This window comes from Hipposideros armiger, unplaced genomic scaffold, assembly GCF_001890085.2.
Source record: "Hipposideros armiger isolate ML-2016 unplaced genomic scaffold, ASM189008v1 scaffold_297, whole genome shotgun sequence".
Lineage (NCBI taxonomy): Eukaryota > Metazoa > Chordata > Mammalia > Chiroptera > Hipposideridae > Hipposideros > Hipposideros armiger.
This window is the reverse complement of record NW_017731647.1, coordinates 30708-50701: the sequence shown is the minus strand read 5'-3', so window position 1 is coordinate 50701 and position 19994 is coordinate 30708. Positions and strand designations below refer to the sequence as shown.

General features: G+C 38.9%; 1 protein-coding gene and 1 long non-coding RNA gene across 3 annotated transcripts in view; one reads left to right on the top strand and one right to left on the bottom strand.

The window, feature by feature from the left end:
- Nucleotides 1–19994, bottom strand: part of CTTNBP2NL (CTTNBP2 N-terminal like) — a 50042-nt gene that overhangs the window by 25615 nt on the left and 4433 nt on the right. The window contains exon 2 of the mRNA XM_019659169.1: nucleotides 1359–1466. Within this exon, the coding sequence (XP_019514714.1) occupies nucleotides 1359–1457 (99 nt within the window). The 5' untranslated portion in view covers nucleotides 1458–1466. The remainder of the gene's footprint in view (nucleotides 1–1358; nucleotides 1467–19994) is intronic.
- LOC109391558 (uncharacterized) lies at nucleotides 14269–18043 on the top strand. 2 transcript variants are annotated; one of them, XR_002125873.1, is made up of 4 exons: nucleotides 14269–14391; nucleotides 16780–16967; nucleotides 17288–17438; nucleotides 17961–18043. It is a non-coding gene; the product is annotated as an uncharacterized LOC109391558 (long non-coding RNA). The 2 variants fall into 2 exon arrangements; XR_002125872.1 differs by having other exon boundaries at nucleotides 17288–18034.

Below are 19994 nucleotides of genomic sequence, written 5' to 3'. Positions count from 1 at the left end.
GAAACCACTGGTAATTACTGATCGTACATTACAAAGCTACAAGGCAAAACAAATAAGCAATAGTTTTCAGTGAAAAATTACCCCAAGGCATATTTAATTACATAGAAACATCCGTCTTTTTCAGTCAGTCTTAAATAACATAAATTAATGTCACTCTAAATGTAACAGCATATAGAAATAATAGGTTTAGGTTTTATTTTTATCACAATTATAATTTCACAGTGATTCAAGAAAAGACTACACATGACTAAATGAACACATTTACTCCATTTCAGTGCAGGAGGGGGAGAAAGACAAGCAAAAGAAAAGATACAGCCTTTTGTATGAATTCTATTGAGTTGGCTACTTAGGAAATCAGATTCTCTAAGCTCCTAGAACGGCAAAGAGAAAGTTATCTTTGCTGCCATATAAAAAAAAATTAGCTTTTTAATATTAAAAGCTAGGGTAATGTTGCAAAAAATGTAGTAAAGCACTTCATAAAACTTTTACTAACAAACTTTAAGATGTCCATCAAAATCAATATAACCTCTAACTAAAAGTTTAAACTCTAAAAGTCTGCTCAGATACTTAAACTCAGCTGCACTTTGCAGCGACTGTGCGTTCTTAGTACGCTCAGGTCTCATCTTTGGCCAGTTCTCCTTTTGGGAGTATCATCTTCCTACTGCTCACACAGACACCCTTAAGGTCTTCTCTTCCCTTCTCCAAATCTCATCTCAAGACAGACTGGGGAACATCCTTACCAACGTATAAAGATCTATGACACTGGAAAGGAGTTACGCCCTCTAGTATTTTTTTTTTTTTAGCTAGACTATCTTTCAGAGCAGTTTCACGTTCACAGCAAAACTTAGCAGGGAGTAGAGCTTCTACCATCCCCTTATATTTTAATGGATATCAAATACTGAAATAAAAGAATTCTTAATCTGGCGTCTAGGGAATCCATGGGTGGTATTCACTGGATCACTGATCTCAAAGATATTATATCCTGAATTTTGGTATATGGGTGTATCTACATTTTTTAGGAAGCAGGTCTCATCAGGTTATCAAGGGGTTGGCATTCAAACACAGCTAAGGCCACTAAACTAAAGAATGAAGTTCAAGGTCCAGACATCAGGTAGAGACTAAAGGAATGACTCTGGGGACAGCAAAGCTTCACCAGTGTCCCTAAAATCATACCACACAGGTAGGTGGCTGCCAGTCCAAGTATCAATGTGTATATCCAGGCCTCTAACTCAACAGGGGTTGTAGAAATACCCTAGTTAAGTACATGACAACCAAGAAAACAACTTTCAGAACTTGTGATGCCCTCTCTCTTTTTTCTTTCTTTCTTTCTTTTTTTCCTCTTTTTTCTTTTAACATACCTTTAAAGCTTCTATAACAAGATCCCTTGCTTCAAGCTCTCCTTCAAGAATACTGAATAGTGTTAGGAGTTCAGGCTTGCTGAGTTTTTCCAGATTCATCTTGAAGGCCTAAAACAGAGACAACAGTCAGATAATCCCCAAAAGACAGTTAATTTGATATTATTAAAGAAAAAATACATTCAGACAACAAAAGAGCAACTATTACAGTATAAAATGTTTTAAGAAAGGATTTTCTTTCTGGCGCATTGGTTAAGAGCTGGCTTGGGCCGCCAGCTCTAAGCAGCAGGGCCCGGGTTCGGACCCCACATGAGGGCCAGTGACACTGCCCTCTACAGCTAAAATGGTGAACAACAGCTCAACCTGGAGCTGGGCTGCCGTGAGTCGCCAGCGATGGTGTAGGCTGCAGTGAAGCTGCAGTGGGCTGCCATAAGCTACCGTGTGTGGCTGGCAGCCAGCGTGAGTGGCCAGCAGCTGGTGTGAGCTGCCAAGAGACGCCGTGAGCAGCCGTCCAGAGGCGGGCGACCGATCTGCCTCACCCGGGAGAGCGCAATGATGATACCAACATGGGCCAGTCAAGCAACGTCCTCCATAACTAGACTGAAGAACAATAGGATAGCAACTTGTCTGTTCCCCTCCCCCAATTCCCCAATAAAATGTTTAAAAAAACAAACCAACAAAAAAGAAAAAAAAAAAACCCCTTCAAATTATAGAAAAAGGAGAAAACCTTACTGACCTTGGTTTAGGCAAAGATTTCTTAATATGTGACACTAGAAGCAAAATACATAAAAACAACATTGATAAATTGGACTTCATCAAAATGAAAAACTTTTGCTCTTCAAAAGACACAGTTAAGAGAATGACATGACAAGCCACACACTGGGAGAAAAGGCATGTATCTAATGAAGGACTTGAATCCAGATATATAAGGAATGCTCAAAACTCTAGTGAGAAAATAAATAATTCAATTTAAAAAAACTGGCAAAAGATTTGAACAAATACTCCAGCGAAGAAAACAACATAGATGGCCAATAAGCACACAAAAGGTGCTCAACACCATTAGTCAACAGGAACCTGCACATTAAAACAGTACTGAGACATTCCACACCTACCAGAGAGGCTAAAATGAAAACACTGGCCCCACCAAGTGCCGGTGAGGAGGTAGAGCAGCTGGAACTTGTATGTATGCTGGTGGGATGTGAAATGGTACATGGCTTTGGAAAAAAGTCTGGGAGTTTCTTAGAGTTAAATATACACCCCCCACATTAATAGGTATTTCCATTCCTAGGTATTTATCCAAAAGAAATGAAAGCACATGGCCATACAAAACCTTGTATATGAATGTTCGTAACAGCTTCATTTTTTAATAGTCCCAAAGTGGAAACAATGAAAATGTTCATCAATAGATGAACAGATAAAACAAACTGGTACATACATACAATGGACCACTACTCAGTAATAAAAGGAATGAAATATTTAAAACAGGAATGAACTATTAATACAACAACATGGATGGATCCCAAGATAATTGCACTGAGTGCAAGAGCCAGGCACCCTCCCTCCAAAAGGGGACATTCTGTATAATTCCACTTTTATAAAATTCCAGAAAATGTAAATTAATCTCTAGTGGATCAGTGGTTTAAGGGGAGGGGTGGGGAGCAGTGGGGAAGGTTAGATAAAGGGGCTACCAAGGGGCACAAGGAAAATTTGGAGGTGATGGATATGTTCCTTATCTTGATTATAGTAATGCTTTTATGAGGAATACATATATCAAAACATCAATTTGTACACATTAAATATATGCAGCTTGTTTATTATGTCAAATATCCCTCAATAAAAGCATTTAAAAAAACAAAATATAACAGTGTGACAAATCATATGTAGAGAAATAAAGAAATCAATGGAAAAAAATCAATTCTAAAAAGGCTTCCACGCTCTCTCTGTATTTCCTGTTTTCATTATAAGGAGAGAAAGATGGGAATATAACATAACATCTGTTTCATGCCCCAGAGTGCACCCTTAACCCTTGCCAGCTGTCTCAAAATATGTGTTTTTGGTTGTGGGGGTGGAGATGAATCAACTCAAAGCTCTCAACTCCCAAAAGAAAAACAAACTAAAGTGTAAGTCCTGTTGATTAACAAAGATTTAATTTAAATACTTATCTTTCTTACCAAGGACAGCATTATTATAGCATTTTGCAATACTGCATTCTTTACGGACTAGACCTTGTTGCTACATAGATGGACTTTAAAACACCTATGTTCTGATAACGAAGTGTGAATGAGCACTGAGCACCTCAGTTAGCATTTGCTATCTCATTTAATCCTCACAATAACCATACAAATTTACAGATAAAGCTTACAGGGTAAATAACTGGCCTAAGATCAAACAACAATTAAATGGCAGAGCTCAAAGCCAGGTCTAATTTGAAAGCTTATAGTCTTAACAGCTACACTTAATTGAATGTTCTAGTTGATAGTTTTGTAGAGTGCCTAGTAACTTATCTTTACGTTCCTTTTTTGAAAAGCTAGGATACCATGTATGGACTTTACTCAGAGAATAGGGATGAAAAAATAGCCATTCCAACTATAAAAACACATTAAAATAGGGCCCCAAAATGATTACTTCCCTTCTAAACCATATTTCATAGTAAAGGTTACAAATATAAATCTAAAACGTTGTAATTCAATTTCCTAAATAAAGTTCTGTTTGCTTCCTAATATTCCAATTCTTTTATCCAGGCAGAAATTGACATCTCCCAGTTACAGATTTTATGCAATCTTCATCAAAGATCTAAACTACCTACTCCGATCCTAAAAGCTCTTCCTAAAAATCATCTATCAAAATGGGATCATTTTTGACCAAAGAACTGTTAGGTCCAGGCTTCTGGGTGCTGAAGAATGCATCAACTTTGAGTCCACTTAAATACATGCACAGATCTGTTATTAAACAAGCTAACATCTGATTTTTTTTTCAACACAAATACTCTTGACAGTCTTACCAATATAATGTATACTCATTGCTAAACTCAATATTTTCTTCCCCCTCTCTGACCAGACTTTATAATAATTTGCTTCCATAAAAGGCACAAGGCCGTGACCAAAAGCAGATGTCAGACTTCGCTGACAGTGAACTTGTATTTGTGATTCTTGAGCCACAGCACCTTCCATAATTTTTTTCCCTCTATATATTTGGCATTGTCATAGATCCTTATAATTACTATTATTTTAAGAAGACTTTTAGCAAAAGTACAGGCATACCTCGGAGATGCTATAGGTTCGGTTCTAGTCCACTGCAATAAAGTGAGTCACATGAATTTTTTGGTTTCCCAGTGCATATAAAAGTTATGTGTATACTATACTGTAGTCTATTAAATGTGCAATTGCATTATGTCTAAAAAACAACGTCCGCACTTTAATTAAAAACACTTTATTGCTTAAAAATGCTAACCATCATCTGAGCCTTCAGTGAGTCTAATCTTTTATGACAGGGATGCAGGGTTGCCACAAACCTGTAAAAAAAACACAGTATCTGCAAAATACAACACTAAAGCGAAGTGCCATGAAACAAGATATGCCGGTAAGTCATTTACTGTTTCAACACAGACCTATGTGTAACATTTAGATTTTTTACTTTTAATCCCTGGCTCCTTAAAAAACTCAACACTTTAGACCAGTGGAGTGACATACTACAGTCTCATACTCTAAGTATTTAATTTCGAACTTTGTGCTGTCTAGAACGTTTTTGTCAGTAAATCTTCTTGCTTGGGGAATTCTGTAATGGCCTTTGGCCAAAACCAACAGAGTTCTATTCTAAGCTTTAAAAGAGTTATACCTGTTTTATGATTGAGACATCAGTGGAAAGGAATTCAAGACTCCTTAAGCTAATTCTACATGAAAGTTGGGATACTTTACCATTTATTGTTGTACAAGCAACTTAAAGTATGCTTTAAAATAAAGATACTAATAAATATAGGGTTGATTCTACTTAGTGATAGCCAAATGTGGCTTTGCATCAAATGTACAGATATGCCCAAGGAGGAAGATTCAAAAATAAACTATTCAATCTACCTTTTATTAGCAGTCAAATCTATTTTCTAAGTTTTGAAAATTGCCATTGATTAAGGTTCCCCCATCTTCTTGTGGAGTAGTCAGACCACACTGGGAAGCCATTTCCTAGATTTGCTTGGAATTAATGAGCTGAGGCTCTTTTGCTGAACTGAGTGATTCCACCCCAGCCTCCGACAGTTAGCTCATGAGCAATGTGACTTGCTTTCACTGTGGAAGAGATTCCTATAGTGTCCTCATTCATGAAAATAAAGGAAGTGGTCCAAGGAAAAGACTTCCATAAAGAATGTTTTTCTCTGATGTAATCCCTTCTAAAACAGAAAATCACTTTATATAAAGTTCAATTAGGACCAAAGACAGTATAAATGGCCTCTGTAACACTTAGACTTCAAATACAGCAGAGGCTGAATATTACATTATTTTCTATTGGCTTCCCTGGTTCTATGCCAAACATGTCTTGGCCACAACAGAAGAGTGAGAAGGCTTTTATATTTTAGGGAGAAAAAGGAACATAACTATGGGGGCCCTTAGAAGGGTGTAGATGCAATCTGGCTCTTTGCAGAAATTTTTGAAATATAAATGAAGCTCTTTTGTAATTATAACTCCATAGGTAGGATCTACCTACAAACTATGGGAACTTTATAATATATAAATATATCCCTATAGAAACCCAACCTTTGCCAGTGTGACCTACTATTTATCTAGCAGCAATAGTGAACCATATGGTTTTATTCCGAATGCAAGGTGAAAGAATAGATTTTATGTCCAAGAAAAAACTCTATTTTGAAGGAGAAAAAAAAGATAAGCTCTTTTTAGTTTCACAGAAAGGAAAAACCAATCATAGCCATTTAGAGCATAGACCGAAATGTTTTCAACCCACTGAGCATGAATTAAGAAAGTATACTAAAAGAAAAGCAGTAAGCTGTCATAGTAGTCCAAGAAGCCTAACAGGTGTTTGTTATTAAGCAAGATAGAAATAATGCAGTAAAATCTTGGCATACTACAGAGCAAAACAAACAAAAACAACAACCCAAAACTACTCCACAAAGAAAATGAGATTTCATTTTAACTTTAAGGATCTGGGAAGGCAGCTGCTTTTCTCAAAGAACTGAAACAACTTGGACCTCCACAGCTACTTATTTTATCTGAAAATAGACTAGAGATGTATTACTTTTGGGGAAGCTACTCTGTGCATACAGCTTAAGCCTCACACAATAACTTTATCATCTCTGGGCTGTATGCACAGACGAAAGACAACGCTTGTGCCTAACTCTGAATGGTATCTTATATCAAAATGCTCCCTTAATTATAGCTCTTGCTTCTCAAGCTGGTCTTTCAACTTGTCAGAAGCTGTCTAAAGTAACTAAAATTGGATTCCTGCAGCAAAACTGTATATTTTAGGAAAACATGTGCACCAAAGCACTTAAGTGTCTGTTAACATGAAAACCAGAAGGCAGGATGTCAGAGCACACTTAAGAGCAGGCTGTAAAATTTAATAATTCACAACATTCACTTTGAAACATTACGGCAATTGTTTAAAGCAACACATCACCATGGGCACAAGCATTTCATTGGTTCAACAATTGACTGAGCATCTATCTGCGAGGCGCTATGCTGGGTGCTGAGGATATAATGATTAGCAAAATAGATACATAAAGCTCTACAGGTTTACGTGGTTTCTAAGGCTGAAAAGCAAAGAGAAAATAAAGTCATTCTCTGATTTTTCCACTGGAGGCAGCCATCGCACAACCCCTACTCCAATTACGAGGGGGGGGTGAGGCCAACAAGTTTTTGTGTAAGTCAACTGTGAGATTTATGGGAAACTGCTTCGTGGAGTCCAGTGTAAATAGTGGCAAGTCCTCAGGTGAGTCTATTTAACACACATTGCCAAACTATTATAATTTTATAAATCTGATTGCTATTTCTAATAATGCTTCTCCTGGAAAATGCTTCCTGAGTTCTAAAAGGGGTCACCGTGAACAAAGTTCTTCCTGTTCAGCCAAGGCAGTGAAACTCTTCCAGCTCTAAGCTAATGACTCCAATGGTGAGGAGACAGAGGTCTCAGATGAACACCAGGGGAAGGAAGTGGGAAAAGCAACAGGCATTAGGACTGAGGTTTAGGAGCGAGCTCAAACTTTCCCATATCCATCTTTTTCTTTTCTTCATTGATCAGATAGGCATGGGATAAAAATGGGAGAGTGTCCTGGGTTTAAGCAGGTTAGGACTACTGATAACAGAATGGGGTTATGAGAAATAGAATAGTGTCCAGGGACATACAGGGAAAGGAAATCACCAACAGTGTCAAAGGGGAGGGTCTGTGTATGTGACAGAAATGAGCGACCAACCAGAGTGAACACTGATATGTAATAATGTTGGCAGGGGAGTCATTTAAAAATTAGGCGCTTTGAGGGGCCGGCCGAGTGGCTCAGTTGGTTAAGAGCTCGCTCAAGAGTTTGAGCTCTGAGCAACAGCGGTTCGAGTCCAGCCCGAGCTGAGCANGAAGAACAATAGGATAGCAACTTGTCTGTTCCCCTCCCCCAATTCCCCAATAAAATCTTTAAAAAAAAAAAAAAAAGAAGAAAGGAAGTGATTGGATGGTGAACACACAATGTGATATATACATGATGTATTACAGAATTGTACACTTGAAACCTATGTAATTTTACTAACCATTGTTATCCCAATAAATTTTAATTAAAAAAAAAGAAGGAAGTGATTACAATTAAGTAGAAAAATAAGAGCTTTCTTCATGTTAATCACAAACTGAGCAGTAAGAGAAAATAAGATTCACTTTATTGATTTCATCATTACTCCCAAAGATCGATTTTTATCATTTTTATTCCAGGCACATTTACAAACATCCTAGGTCTCAGAATGAATGAGTCACTAATTTTGTTCACTAGAAATTTAGGTAAAATTGTGTTAAAATGAATACTATTTCACCGAAGAATTGTTAAGACCATGAAAAGATTTCCCAGTTTCAGATAACAAGATTCCAAAACTGTATTTAAGACATTCAGGCATTCCTCTGAAATTGGTTGAAATGAAATTTGAGCAAAGATAATGTTCGGTGGGAATATGGGAGAGACATTTTTCCTTTAAATTGTCTACTTTCACAGAGAACGTCCATCACAACATTTATATTTCATATAATAAAACTTAAATGCAACCATATGCAATATACTTTTAACCGACTTCTTAAAAATGTATTGTTTAAACATCTTAATTGGCCAGGCGACTACAAACTGAATTTATTTCACTTAACAAGTTCACATTTCTACTGGGCCTTGCATCTTTTGAAATGTGTCAAATGGCAAATTGCATGGCACAAATCCAATCCTTTCCACAAGATTAATTTCTTACAAAGCACACATAGATTGAGGTTAGATGGTGATCCAATCTTTGCAGGGTCTTCTGACCAATACGTAGAATACATTTTATAACTTCCAAAGGAGAGCGAAGACTAATTTCCTTCTCCCACATTTTATTCCCAAATTGTCACTCTCATATAGCTTTCTTTCAAGTGATTCACATGACTAGCTCACATACCCTCCAGTAATTCCCAACTCTTATGAGCATATTAAATTTTAGGAGGCACACAAAAGAGTCATTGATTCCTTCCAGAGCTACTGCCTTTAGGTGAAGGAGAACATGGAGGAAATATGTACTTCACTGTGTTGTTAGATGGTGTTCCAGGACATGCTGTACAAGTCTTTTGCCACATGGTAAAATACGTTCAATGTAACTTCAGCTCTGAGTGCTAACTTTCTAACTAGTGAGTTTAACAACTAGTAAGAGATTCCCACTTCAGTATCAGAGAGCTATCCCACAGCAGTTATTTTAAAAATAAGACCTAAAACAACAGAACAGATCTAGTAAAGCTAAACTTAATATAAGATGGAATTTTGGAAAGAGCATGGGGTTTTGCAGTCAGGTGGAAGCCAGATCTGCATCTGCCTAGCTGTGTGACTTTGGGCAAGGTTTCTGATTGTCAGTTTTCTTATCTGTGAAAGGGGGACGATGATACCCAACTCAGAGGGTGACCGTGGAAACTGAGTTAATAAGTATAAAACATCTTGCCAAGTTCCTGATATAAGTTGAACAATGGTTTAATCATTGATAACTACTATCCTCTCTCATTTTCTAAAAGAATTCTAAGAAAGATATTACCAAAACTGGGGGGAGCCAGGATCAATGACCTCAGAAATACCTTCGGCTGCCCTTGTGTAAAAGAAGGGTGACAGCATCCCCAAGTGAAGAATGGTGAGGAATTTAAACTACCAGATGAGTCACACTTGTTTTTCAGATGAGCCTGCACCCTACCCCTCCCCCCACAACAACCTTCTAATGGTTTCATGTTTGTTTATTTTTAATCTCTCTCAAAAAGGTTATAAGGCAGAGGCAAAATCCTATCATTTTATGCCCTTCCTCTAGCCTCCCACCATATTAAACAGGATAATGGACACCCGCTAAAGATACTCCATAAGCACCTGCACTGAGTAAATCAACAGGATGTATAAGCACCAAGGGAGGAACAGAGCTAAAAATGACAGTGTTCACACCTTACTATTTTTTCTTCAATATATTTATAGTCGTTAAATATTCTTATGTAGAGATCCAGAACTGTGGCTTCAAGAAGCAGTGTGGAATGAGTAAAACATAATAGAGTGAGGGGTGCAGAATTTTAGTCTCAGCTCTGCCACTAAACAGCTATACAGCATCCAGGAAAAAAAATTACTCAGTTGCTCTGGCACTGAGTTTCCTCACAGGTAAAATAAGACAGACTAGATAATCTTTAAAATCCTTCTTGGTTCCATTCTAAGTGTCTATGGGTAAAAAAATTCAAGAATTATTTGTTAGAGAATCCAATTAAATAAGAATAAGAGATAACTATATAAAGAACTAAAATAGATGAAACCTAAATAAAAGTTTTTCATTTGTTATGATAAATATATACCCTTATAAAAGAGTAAAATTGAACCAATCTTCAGTCATTTTAATTATAAAGCAGTCCAGCCTAGGCAAGAAAGTCTATTCTTTGTCAGTGGCATAAAGAACAATATTCTTGTTATCTCTACATTTGTAAATTACTCCTGCACACAATTTTAATATCTGGAACATTTTGCTAATATGTACCGACTCATTTAGCTTAGCCTCTACATGAAGTGAATACAACACAAATATGACAGGAGGAAAAAAAGGGCAAAAGCTGTGTAATAATCTGAAAACCAACAGATCTGTTTTTGCATATTCCAATAACCTTTCTTTATAAATATTAAAATTTAGCAGTTCTTTGCTATTCTATATATTTGAATCTAATCTCAATACACAAGACATTGCAATAAGTTTTCATATGAAATGAAATGATTCAAATGAAAGATAGTAAAATTGCATTATGTTTTAGGGTGGCAGTGATATTGCTGGGGATGGGGGTGGGGGGGGGTGATACTGACCTGATTAACTGGCAGTCACACTTTAGTCCTCAAGTATAAACTCTCAAAGTTTTTCTTCAGTTAAAAATTGGGAAAACTGACAAATATATTTAAAATGCCATTAGCATGGTGAAAAAGTGTCCAATGTTGCAAAATAATAAGAATTATTGCCTATGTGACCATGCCATAAACAATTTCTAAATCCCATGCATGTCCACTGTCATTATAGCTGATGAGGCCTGACAGCTGTAGGTTGATTAGAACAAGAAAGAAAATAGCCACTTCAAGTTGAAGCTGAGTAATATAGGAGGAAAAAACAGGCATCTGACTTCCCTTTTGCAATTATAATTAGGGAAGGGGAGGGCTTTCAAAATCTTTTTTACTTTAAGATGTCCATTGCCATTTCAAGGACTAACTTATGAAAGCGCCTAGAAAAGACTGCCTTTCTCCCCTGAACTGACAAAACCCTATTTGCTTGAATCACCATGATTTATGCACCATGGACTTGGACAAATAACATAAGTACAACTGGAATTTTCAAACTGCCAAATTCCTGTGAGGAAAATTCTCAGCCCCTCACCTCCTGCTAATCAATAAACAGATAAATCAACCTGTCACCATTTCGACTTTGTCTGTAAGGCTGATTATTCATCCCCAGCCTCTACTTTTTCCCATTTATTTTCAAATAGTAAATGTGGAATTATATGCACAATTTTTGTTTATGTTGCCCTGGCAGTATATTAGACACAGCAAACTTAAACCTGACAGTCAAATGGGGAGAATGTTAAAGGAGGAATCATGCAGTAATAAATGCTGTGTCATTCAACCAAGACCCAGTCATTAACCTAATTATGAATCTCTCCACTCAGGAGAGGAAGCGTGAGTGTTGCGCAGTCGGTAACTCGAGAGCAGCCATCACACAGGCAAACCACTAAATAAGCCCCTCCAGCAATTTCTGCCCAATATACAAATTATGTGGCCTCAGATTTTCAGGAAAAAGCCATTTCTAATTCCATATTCATTATCAGAAATATGACTGCCAGATTTTCGGCATGCCACAGTGCAGTCTACACACACACATTCTCTGCTCATTTTCTAAATGAGCTGTTATTTGTCACTGTCATCATCCATTAAGTAACTTTGAAAGACAAGATCATTTCAACCAGATGCTCAGCTCATTCCTTCCATTAGAATCCGAGACCCAGCTTTCCCTTTCCTTAGAGTTTAGACACAGACATTTCTGTCTAAAGAATACTACAGTCTATAAATTTGAAATAAAGACCACTTGCGGACAAGTTGTCTGGATAGATTATCAGACACTTGTGGTACAGCTAGCTGTAGCTATATTAAGCGTCACAGTTTTCTCAATTAAAAAAATACATGTAGGGCCGGCCAAGTGGCTCAGCTGATTAAGAGCGCGAGTTCTGAGCAACAGGGTCACCAGTTCGATTCCCACATGAGCCAGTGAGCTGCGCCCAAGCTGAGCGGCTGCTGAGCTGCCAACAGGTGGCAGGATGGCTCAGCTGGTGAGAGCACGTGCTCCTAACAAGGTTGCCAGTTCAACTCCTGCATGGGATGGTGGCTACGCCTGCCCGCAACTAAGACTGAACACGGCACCTTGAGCTGAGCGGCCACGAGCTGTCGATGGGCAGCCAGATGGCGACTGGACTTGGAGCTGACCTAGTTGCGCCCTCCACAACTAAGACTGAAAGACAACAACTTGGCTGTTCCCCTTCCCCAATTCCCCAACACTGTTCCCCTTCCCCAATAAAAATCTTTAAAAAAACAACAACATGTAAATATATAATAAAAAAGACAAAGTTATACATATTTTAATATCCTAGAAATTAGTGTATTTATTATTTATTTATAAGTTACCCATAAGTGATTTCACACATGAGCTTGCCCAGCATTCCATCTGGTCTATTCACTTGCGACTTCCCACCAAGTCAGGGCCAATAGCCAGGAGGGCACAAGTCTCTTCCCCATGAACTTCCATGTGCCAACAGTCACAGGTGTTATAGGTATTAAGAAAGCTGCCCCTCTGCTCCCCAGAACCTCCTACACAGCAGTGCTGACTGGCCATGGAGCAGGTCGCTGTGGCTTGGGCTGTTCCCTTTATTCTGACCTTTCCCCTTCTCTGGACAATACCCAGGGCTCCACTCATTCTGGTTGTGCCTCTTCCTTCTTGAGGAAGTCCCAGCTTTTGCTCTGGAACTCTGAATCAATTCAATGGGAAGCAGGCTTTGGTGCCTTTTTGCCATATAGAGACTGGGTGGCAAGAAAGCAACACCCAAACAGCTTCTATAGCTATGTAAGCAGCAGGGTAGGGCAGGGTGGAGTACAAATATGTCTGTCTATCTAGTATCTGGGTGTGTGTATGTCTTTGCATGGAACTGAAGGCTTTATTTCACGGTGGTGGGTGATATGGAACACAAAAGAGGGAAAAGAACATTTTTTGATAAATCCTAGGTATTTCCTGACATGGATTTTCCTCAAAAAATTTTACAAGATCTATTTTTTTAAAAAAATCAATGAGGCTAGTATAAAAAACAAACCAGTTGTTTTACCCAGATCACTCTTGCAAAATTGGATAAAAATTACTTCTTTTATTATATGCTCAGATAGCAAATTTAAGAAATTTATACTTTGGCTACAACTGACAGATTCAGGCCATTCTAGTATTAGTGATAAGATAGGAGCAAAGATACAAAGCAAATTTGCTCCAATTATGTAAAGAAAATATATCTTTCACAAACATATAAGCAAACTCAAAATGTAGGAGGCCATTTAATTCTTAAAATTCAAAGAGCCAACACTAACATACAAAACGAGTGTTTTTGACAGCTTTCCACTAGATAATTTGCTTCCTTAAAAACCCAGTATATATGAAATTAGAAAAATGTGTCACTTTTACAAATACTAAATTTAAATATGGACAAAAATGTACTGCTGTTTTAAAAATAGATCCAAAACAGCCTCCATTTTGGGCTGGAAGGTGTTGACGCGTTGTTACCTTGACTATCTCGAAAGATTTAAGTTTCCCCACCCTCTTGCAATTCTGGGTTTTCAGAGGGTTGGTTATTTATGTATTTGCGGGTAAGAGAGTGACAACATCACAAACTGTACCTCTCATTCCACTTTTGGATTTTAGGATTAGGCTAGGGAAGAAACACATGTCAAAGTGCCAGCAGAAAATAATTTTCTGATCACGAAAACAGATCTTTTGTACATTTACTAAAGGGAGCTGTTTTTACTATTATTATTTACAAAGGTTCTAAAACCAAGGTATAAAAATGAATCTCATTTTACCGAATTCTATAGTACTAAGCAATACAAGCTTTACTACAAATGTCAAATAATCTTCTTTTAGTTGAAGGTAAAAGATATTACTGGACTATTTGGATCCTATGTGTCTCTTGTGTTATTACGTGTGTTATAGGCTGAACTGTGTCCCATCCGCAAATCCGCAGGTTGAAGTCCTCACCCCCAGTACCTCAGAATGTGACTGCATTTGGAAACAGGGTCTTTAAAGAGGTGAGTAAATTAAAACGAGGACATTAGGGTGGGTCCTAATCTAATCTGACTGGTGTCCTGTATTAAGAGGAAATTTGGACACAAACTCAGGCCAAGAAAAGACCGTGTGAAGACCCAGGGAGAAGATGGCCATCTTTTTTTTTTTTTTTTTTTTCCTTTCTTTTAGCTGAGCCATCCTGCCACCTGTTGGCAGATGGCCATCTTTTGTAGAAGCCAAAGAGAGGCCTCAGAAGAAACTAATTCTGAGGACAGGTTGATTTTGGACTTCTAGCCTCCAGGACTGTGAGGAAAAAAAATTATTATTATCTTTTAAAGATTTTATTGGGGAATTGGGGGAGGGAAACAGCATTGGGGAATCACGGAAGGGGAAGAGACAAGTTGCTTTACTAGCCCATGTTGGTATTATCATTGCGTTCTTCCCAGGTAAGGCAGTCGCTCACTGGCCATTGGACAGCCACTCACGGCAGCTCACGAAAGCTCATGACCGTTGCCGGCCAGCCCCACAGCAGCCTACGCCGTCGCCGGTGACTCACGGCAGCCCAGCTCCAGGTCGAGCTGTTGTTCACCATCGTAGCTGTAGAGGGCAGTGTCACTGGCCCTCATGTGGGATTTGAACCGGGGCCCTGCTGCTCAGAGCTGGTGTCCCAAGCCAATTCTTAACTAACGCGCCACTTGGCCGGCCCTTATTTATTTATTTACTTTTTTTTTTTTTTGAGAAAATTAATTTCTTTTGTTTAAGCCACCTGGTTTGTGGTACTTTGTTATGGCAGCCTGAGCAAACTAGTACAACATGCTAACCATTTACAACTTTTAAAGATGATTAGAGCCACTAGATCTAAGCTTTCCCATTACCATTTCTCAGAAGGCCTTGTAGCAGTCTTTTCCCAGCCACACTATAGACAGCATTATATAAAACAGAATGGTTCTGAAACAGTTTTAGAGACTGTAAATTTCAGGACCCTGAAATATAATATGAATAGAATACTTATAAAGAAATTACAACAGTGCTAAGGGATCGAGATACTTGTTTATCCAGTACTGTCAATACCGACTTTGAAGTAGGCCTCAAGAAACCAGGTCTGTAATAAAGCTAATGCTCTTTAAGGTCAACTCTAATACTCTTCAAGGTCAACATTAAAAATACTTTCAGTCCTCTATTCAAATACACAGTACTGTACTCTATTCAAATCAGATTCTAGGATACTAGATTTTCTTTATGCTTAGTGCAGAATTAATAATAACAGAGCTGGCTGAGTGACACATTAGTTAAGAGCTGGCTTGGTACATGAGCTCTGAGCAGCAGGGCCCCGGTTCGGACCCCACATGAGGGCCAGTGACACTGCCCTCTACAGCTAAGATGGTGAACAACAGCTCGACCTGGAGCTGGGCTGCTGTGAGCCGCCATCCAACGGCTGGCAAGCAACTGCCTCAGCCAAGAAGATCGCAACGATAATACCAACATGAGCCAGTGAAGCAATGTCCTCCACAACCAGATTGAAGAACAAAAGGACAGCAACTTGTCTGTTCCCCTTCCCCAACTCCCCAATGCTGTTCCCCTCCCCCAAGTCCCCAATAAAATCTTAAAAAAAAAAAATTAATGACATAACTGAGTTCATCAACGTTAATCATCACCACCTCAGTTTTATAGCAGTTTTCTAAGAATTCAAGCAATGTAAATTCAAGTAATAATGACAAAGATATGTTTATTGAGATAAACATTAATGTGTTCCAGGCACTGTTCTAAGTACTTCACATGAATTAATTCAATCCTCACAACCACCTTAGGTGACAGATGCTATAACCATCACCAACAGATTCTTTATCTTTATCATCATCATCATCATCCCCATTTTACAGATGGGAAAGTTGAGGCTCAGAGGCTATAACTTGCTCAGAGTCTCACATCTGGTATGTGGCAGACATGGGATCTGAACCTATGTAATTTGATTCCAGAAACTTCCTTCCTAACTCCTGCTACTTGGTAACCACTATTCACATCTGATCTCATTTTATCAGCCTTAGGAATTGTGTGGTAGAAAAACCTCAGCTAAAATGTGATTTACAAAGCTGGGAGGGGCCTCAGAAATAATGTAATTCAGCACTCTCATTTTAGAGGTGAAAATTGAGGCCAGAATTAAGTGAATTACTGAAGATTACAGTTAAATAATAAAACAAGGTCTAACACTCATGTCGTTTTGAGATCTAGTCTAACCCACTTTCTGGGACACCATGATGGGTATTGGGTTTCTGCTTTGTTTAGCCGTTTTAAGACTCAAAAAAAATAAATGCATCTCGGAGTGTGTGAGTGTGTGAGTGTGTGAGTGTGTGTGTGTGTGTGTGTCTCTTTCTCTCACTCTGTTTTTCCCATTGTCTTTATGTTGCCAACAGGATTTATATGTATATTGAGGAAAAGGAGGAAGTGGCCTCATACCCATAAATAAACATTCAAACATCTCTACCCCAAAGTGAGGACATTTAGCACAACGCTATTAAAAACAGGTCTGTCTACCTGGATATCTGTTTACACCCTTTCAAGTACTCTCATCTGAGACAAGACCAAACCAGAACCACATTAGGTAAGCTACTGGAATGCATGTTAATAAAAATGAATAATAGTTTTTATGATGGTAATAAATTCTTTTTCATTAAGATAAAAAAAAAAAGGTATGTCTTTTAACATCAGGAAATTACCAGAAGTATGAACCATTTCAAGTATCTATGTCAATTGGCTTTATTTAGTTTAAATTTTTACATGATTTCATTGAAATATGTGTATCTGTCTATGTAATCTATCTGTCCATCACTCCCCTAAAGTTTTGCTTTTCTGAAATAATGCCACCATGATTTGTAAAATACCACAAGGGAACAATAACATGTAGACTGATTTTATTCCCAGTGAAATGATTCATGCACCACAAGTGTAGAAGCAGCCTGGACTACAAAACCCTTCAAATGTTAATGTACGATGAAGTCTTCGAATCCATCTGAATTCCAAACTGGGAAGAAACAAAGTGTTTCGTGTGGAAGATGAACCACGAAACATCAAGGTATCTATGTTTTAGCTCTGCCCACAACCTGACCCTCCCTGAACTGCAAAAAATTTCACAAAAGGCTCTAACAGAAATATGATAACTGATGATGTTTTGCCTTTTAAATTTTGTCTTCTAAACCAGGTCACCAATTAAAAAAAAAAAAGTTTAACAATTTGGCATCAGTTGGAAATGACCCACAACAGACCAGAGCAATTGTTTTTGCTCCAAGGTCCTTCTGGGACAATAATTCTCCCGGGAGGCAGTGTGTTGTAGTGGAAAATGCCCGAGGCCAACCGACCTGGCTCAGCCACCTCAGGGTTCCCTGATCCACTTAATCTTTTAAGTTCTTCATCTGTAAAATCGGGATAAGAACACATACTCTAACAGGATACTGAAGGGCTCAAATGAGTTGGTGACTGCCCAATTCTCTCATGTCCCATCCCTGGACAGCATATATTTGGTTTCATCTGCAAAGATAATGAAGTTTTCCTTTTTCCAATGAGTCCTCATTTTCTATCATTCACGTGTCTAATTCAGAAATCAAAACAAGTTTGCTCCAGGTCGGCCGAGTGGAGCGTTGGTTAAGAGCTAGCTTGGGACACCAGCTCTGAGAAGCAGGGCCCAGGTTCGGATCCCACATTAGGGCTAGTGACGCTGCGCCCTCTACAGCTAAGATGGTGAACAACAGCTCGACCTGGAGCTGGGCTGCGGTTGAGTCGCGGGCTAAGGCGAAGGCATAGGCTGCAGTGGAGCTGCAGTGGGTGCCATAAGCTACCGTGAGTGGCTGGCAGCCAGTGTGAGCTGCCAAGAGCCACTGTGAGTGGCCATCCACTGGTCGGCGACCTATCTGCCTCACCGGGGAAGAGTGCAATAATACCAGCATGAGCCAGTGAAGCGACGTCCTCCACAACTAGACTGAAGAACAAAAGGACAGCAACTTGTCTTTTCCCCTTGCCCGATTCCCCAATAAAATTAAAAACAAAAAACAAACAAGTTTGCTCCTTCTGACTTGACACCTCCAAGGAGGGGATGGCCTGGCCAGTTGCTGGGAAAGCTGGCTTAGGGGACAATGCACAACACTTGTTCAGGCGGTGGTATCTGCACACACACTACTTGGGAAAAGAAAGAACATTCTTTTACCCAGACTAGCTTTTTGTGACTTTAGCAATAGGAGGAAAGCGTGCCTTCGCTTCCATTGAATTTTTACAGCTTTTAATCAAGTCACAATTTTAACTTGCAACGACTGAGAAATGAGTTTTCTAAAAATATCACAGCTTTTTTTTTACATTATGCTACATACGTAAATAGGTATGCATCTACTTGTATATTCATAACCCGGGAGCAGTTATCACATCCTATTACATCAATTCATCTGTTTACATATTTGTCTTCTGTCTCACATGACTGCTGGTCTAGACAAATGCTAAATACTGTCTTATTCACCTTGATTAAACTCAGCACCTAGCAGTCTCCGGTTCAACAGGGGTACTCAAAGAATGCTGGTTGGAAAGAAACACACAGTCCAGTATCTTGAATTACAGCCAACAAAACTGAACTTTATCTTTTAGGAAATGAGACGCCACTAAACATTCTTAACCAGGTGACTGTCATAATGAAAGCTTGGTGTTTGAAAGGTTCAGCCTTGAGGTATACGCTTGAATTTGACCTGGAAGCCGAAAAGAGCAGTTGGGAGAAAACTTTCAGAGTATAGGTATGAGACAAAAATGTGTGAGCTAGGATGGTGGCAGTAAGAATGCAAAAGAAATGACTGGTGCAAGAGGGCTGTATTAAGAATTTACAGTAACTTGGTACTGGTTCCACTTAAGCAGGCAAGAGGGGAAAGAATCCCTGATCAGCTGAGGTTTTCAGACGGGGTGACTAAAGAGATGATGCCATTAACAGGAAAAGGGATGTCAGAAAAGGAACTGGTTTTAGGGGGGAAATGATGACTGTGATGTGCTGAACGAGAAGTAATTAGACCCCCAAGAGGAACGTGGTGAGAGCCAGTGCTGTGAAGGCTAAAGGTTTACACGTGGAGAAGTCTTCAGAGGTAGAGCCTTTTCAGAAAACCTCGGTGCCTTTAATTTAAGAACAAAAGGCAATAGGAGAGGCTGATGCACAGAAGTAGACCAGATCATTTTTGTACCCTTAAATATTACACCAGTTAACCACCAGACTGGTACTGTTCTTACTCCTCTAAGACCTGTTGTATGAGAAAGAACTGCTTAGCAGGAACCAAGGAGTAGGGCACCTTTCCCACAAAAAACACAAAGTTAGTGCTTCTCTCTTTTTCCTACAGCTTACCTGTCAGTTATTCTCTCCTTTATAACGCATAGCAACAATTCACCCCACCCCCACCCCCTCTTCTCCCCTCTATTCTCCCTCCTCCCTGGCCCTCACCTTCTAAGGAGAGCAGACCCAGCACACTCGGCCCAGCCTTCCTCAGCAGCTTTTGCACAAAGGATCAATGCTGAGGCTCCCAAAGTTCAAGGTCAGAAGTCCTTTTTGTCTGTAAACCCCACATCCTGTGCTCTCCCATTTTCCTTTCTAGTTTCTATTGAACTCGGTAAT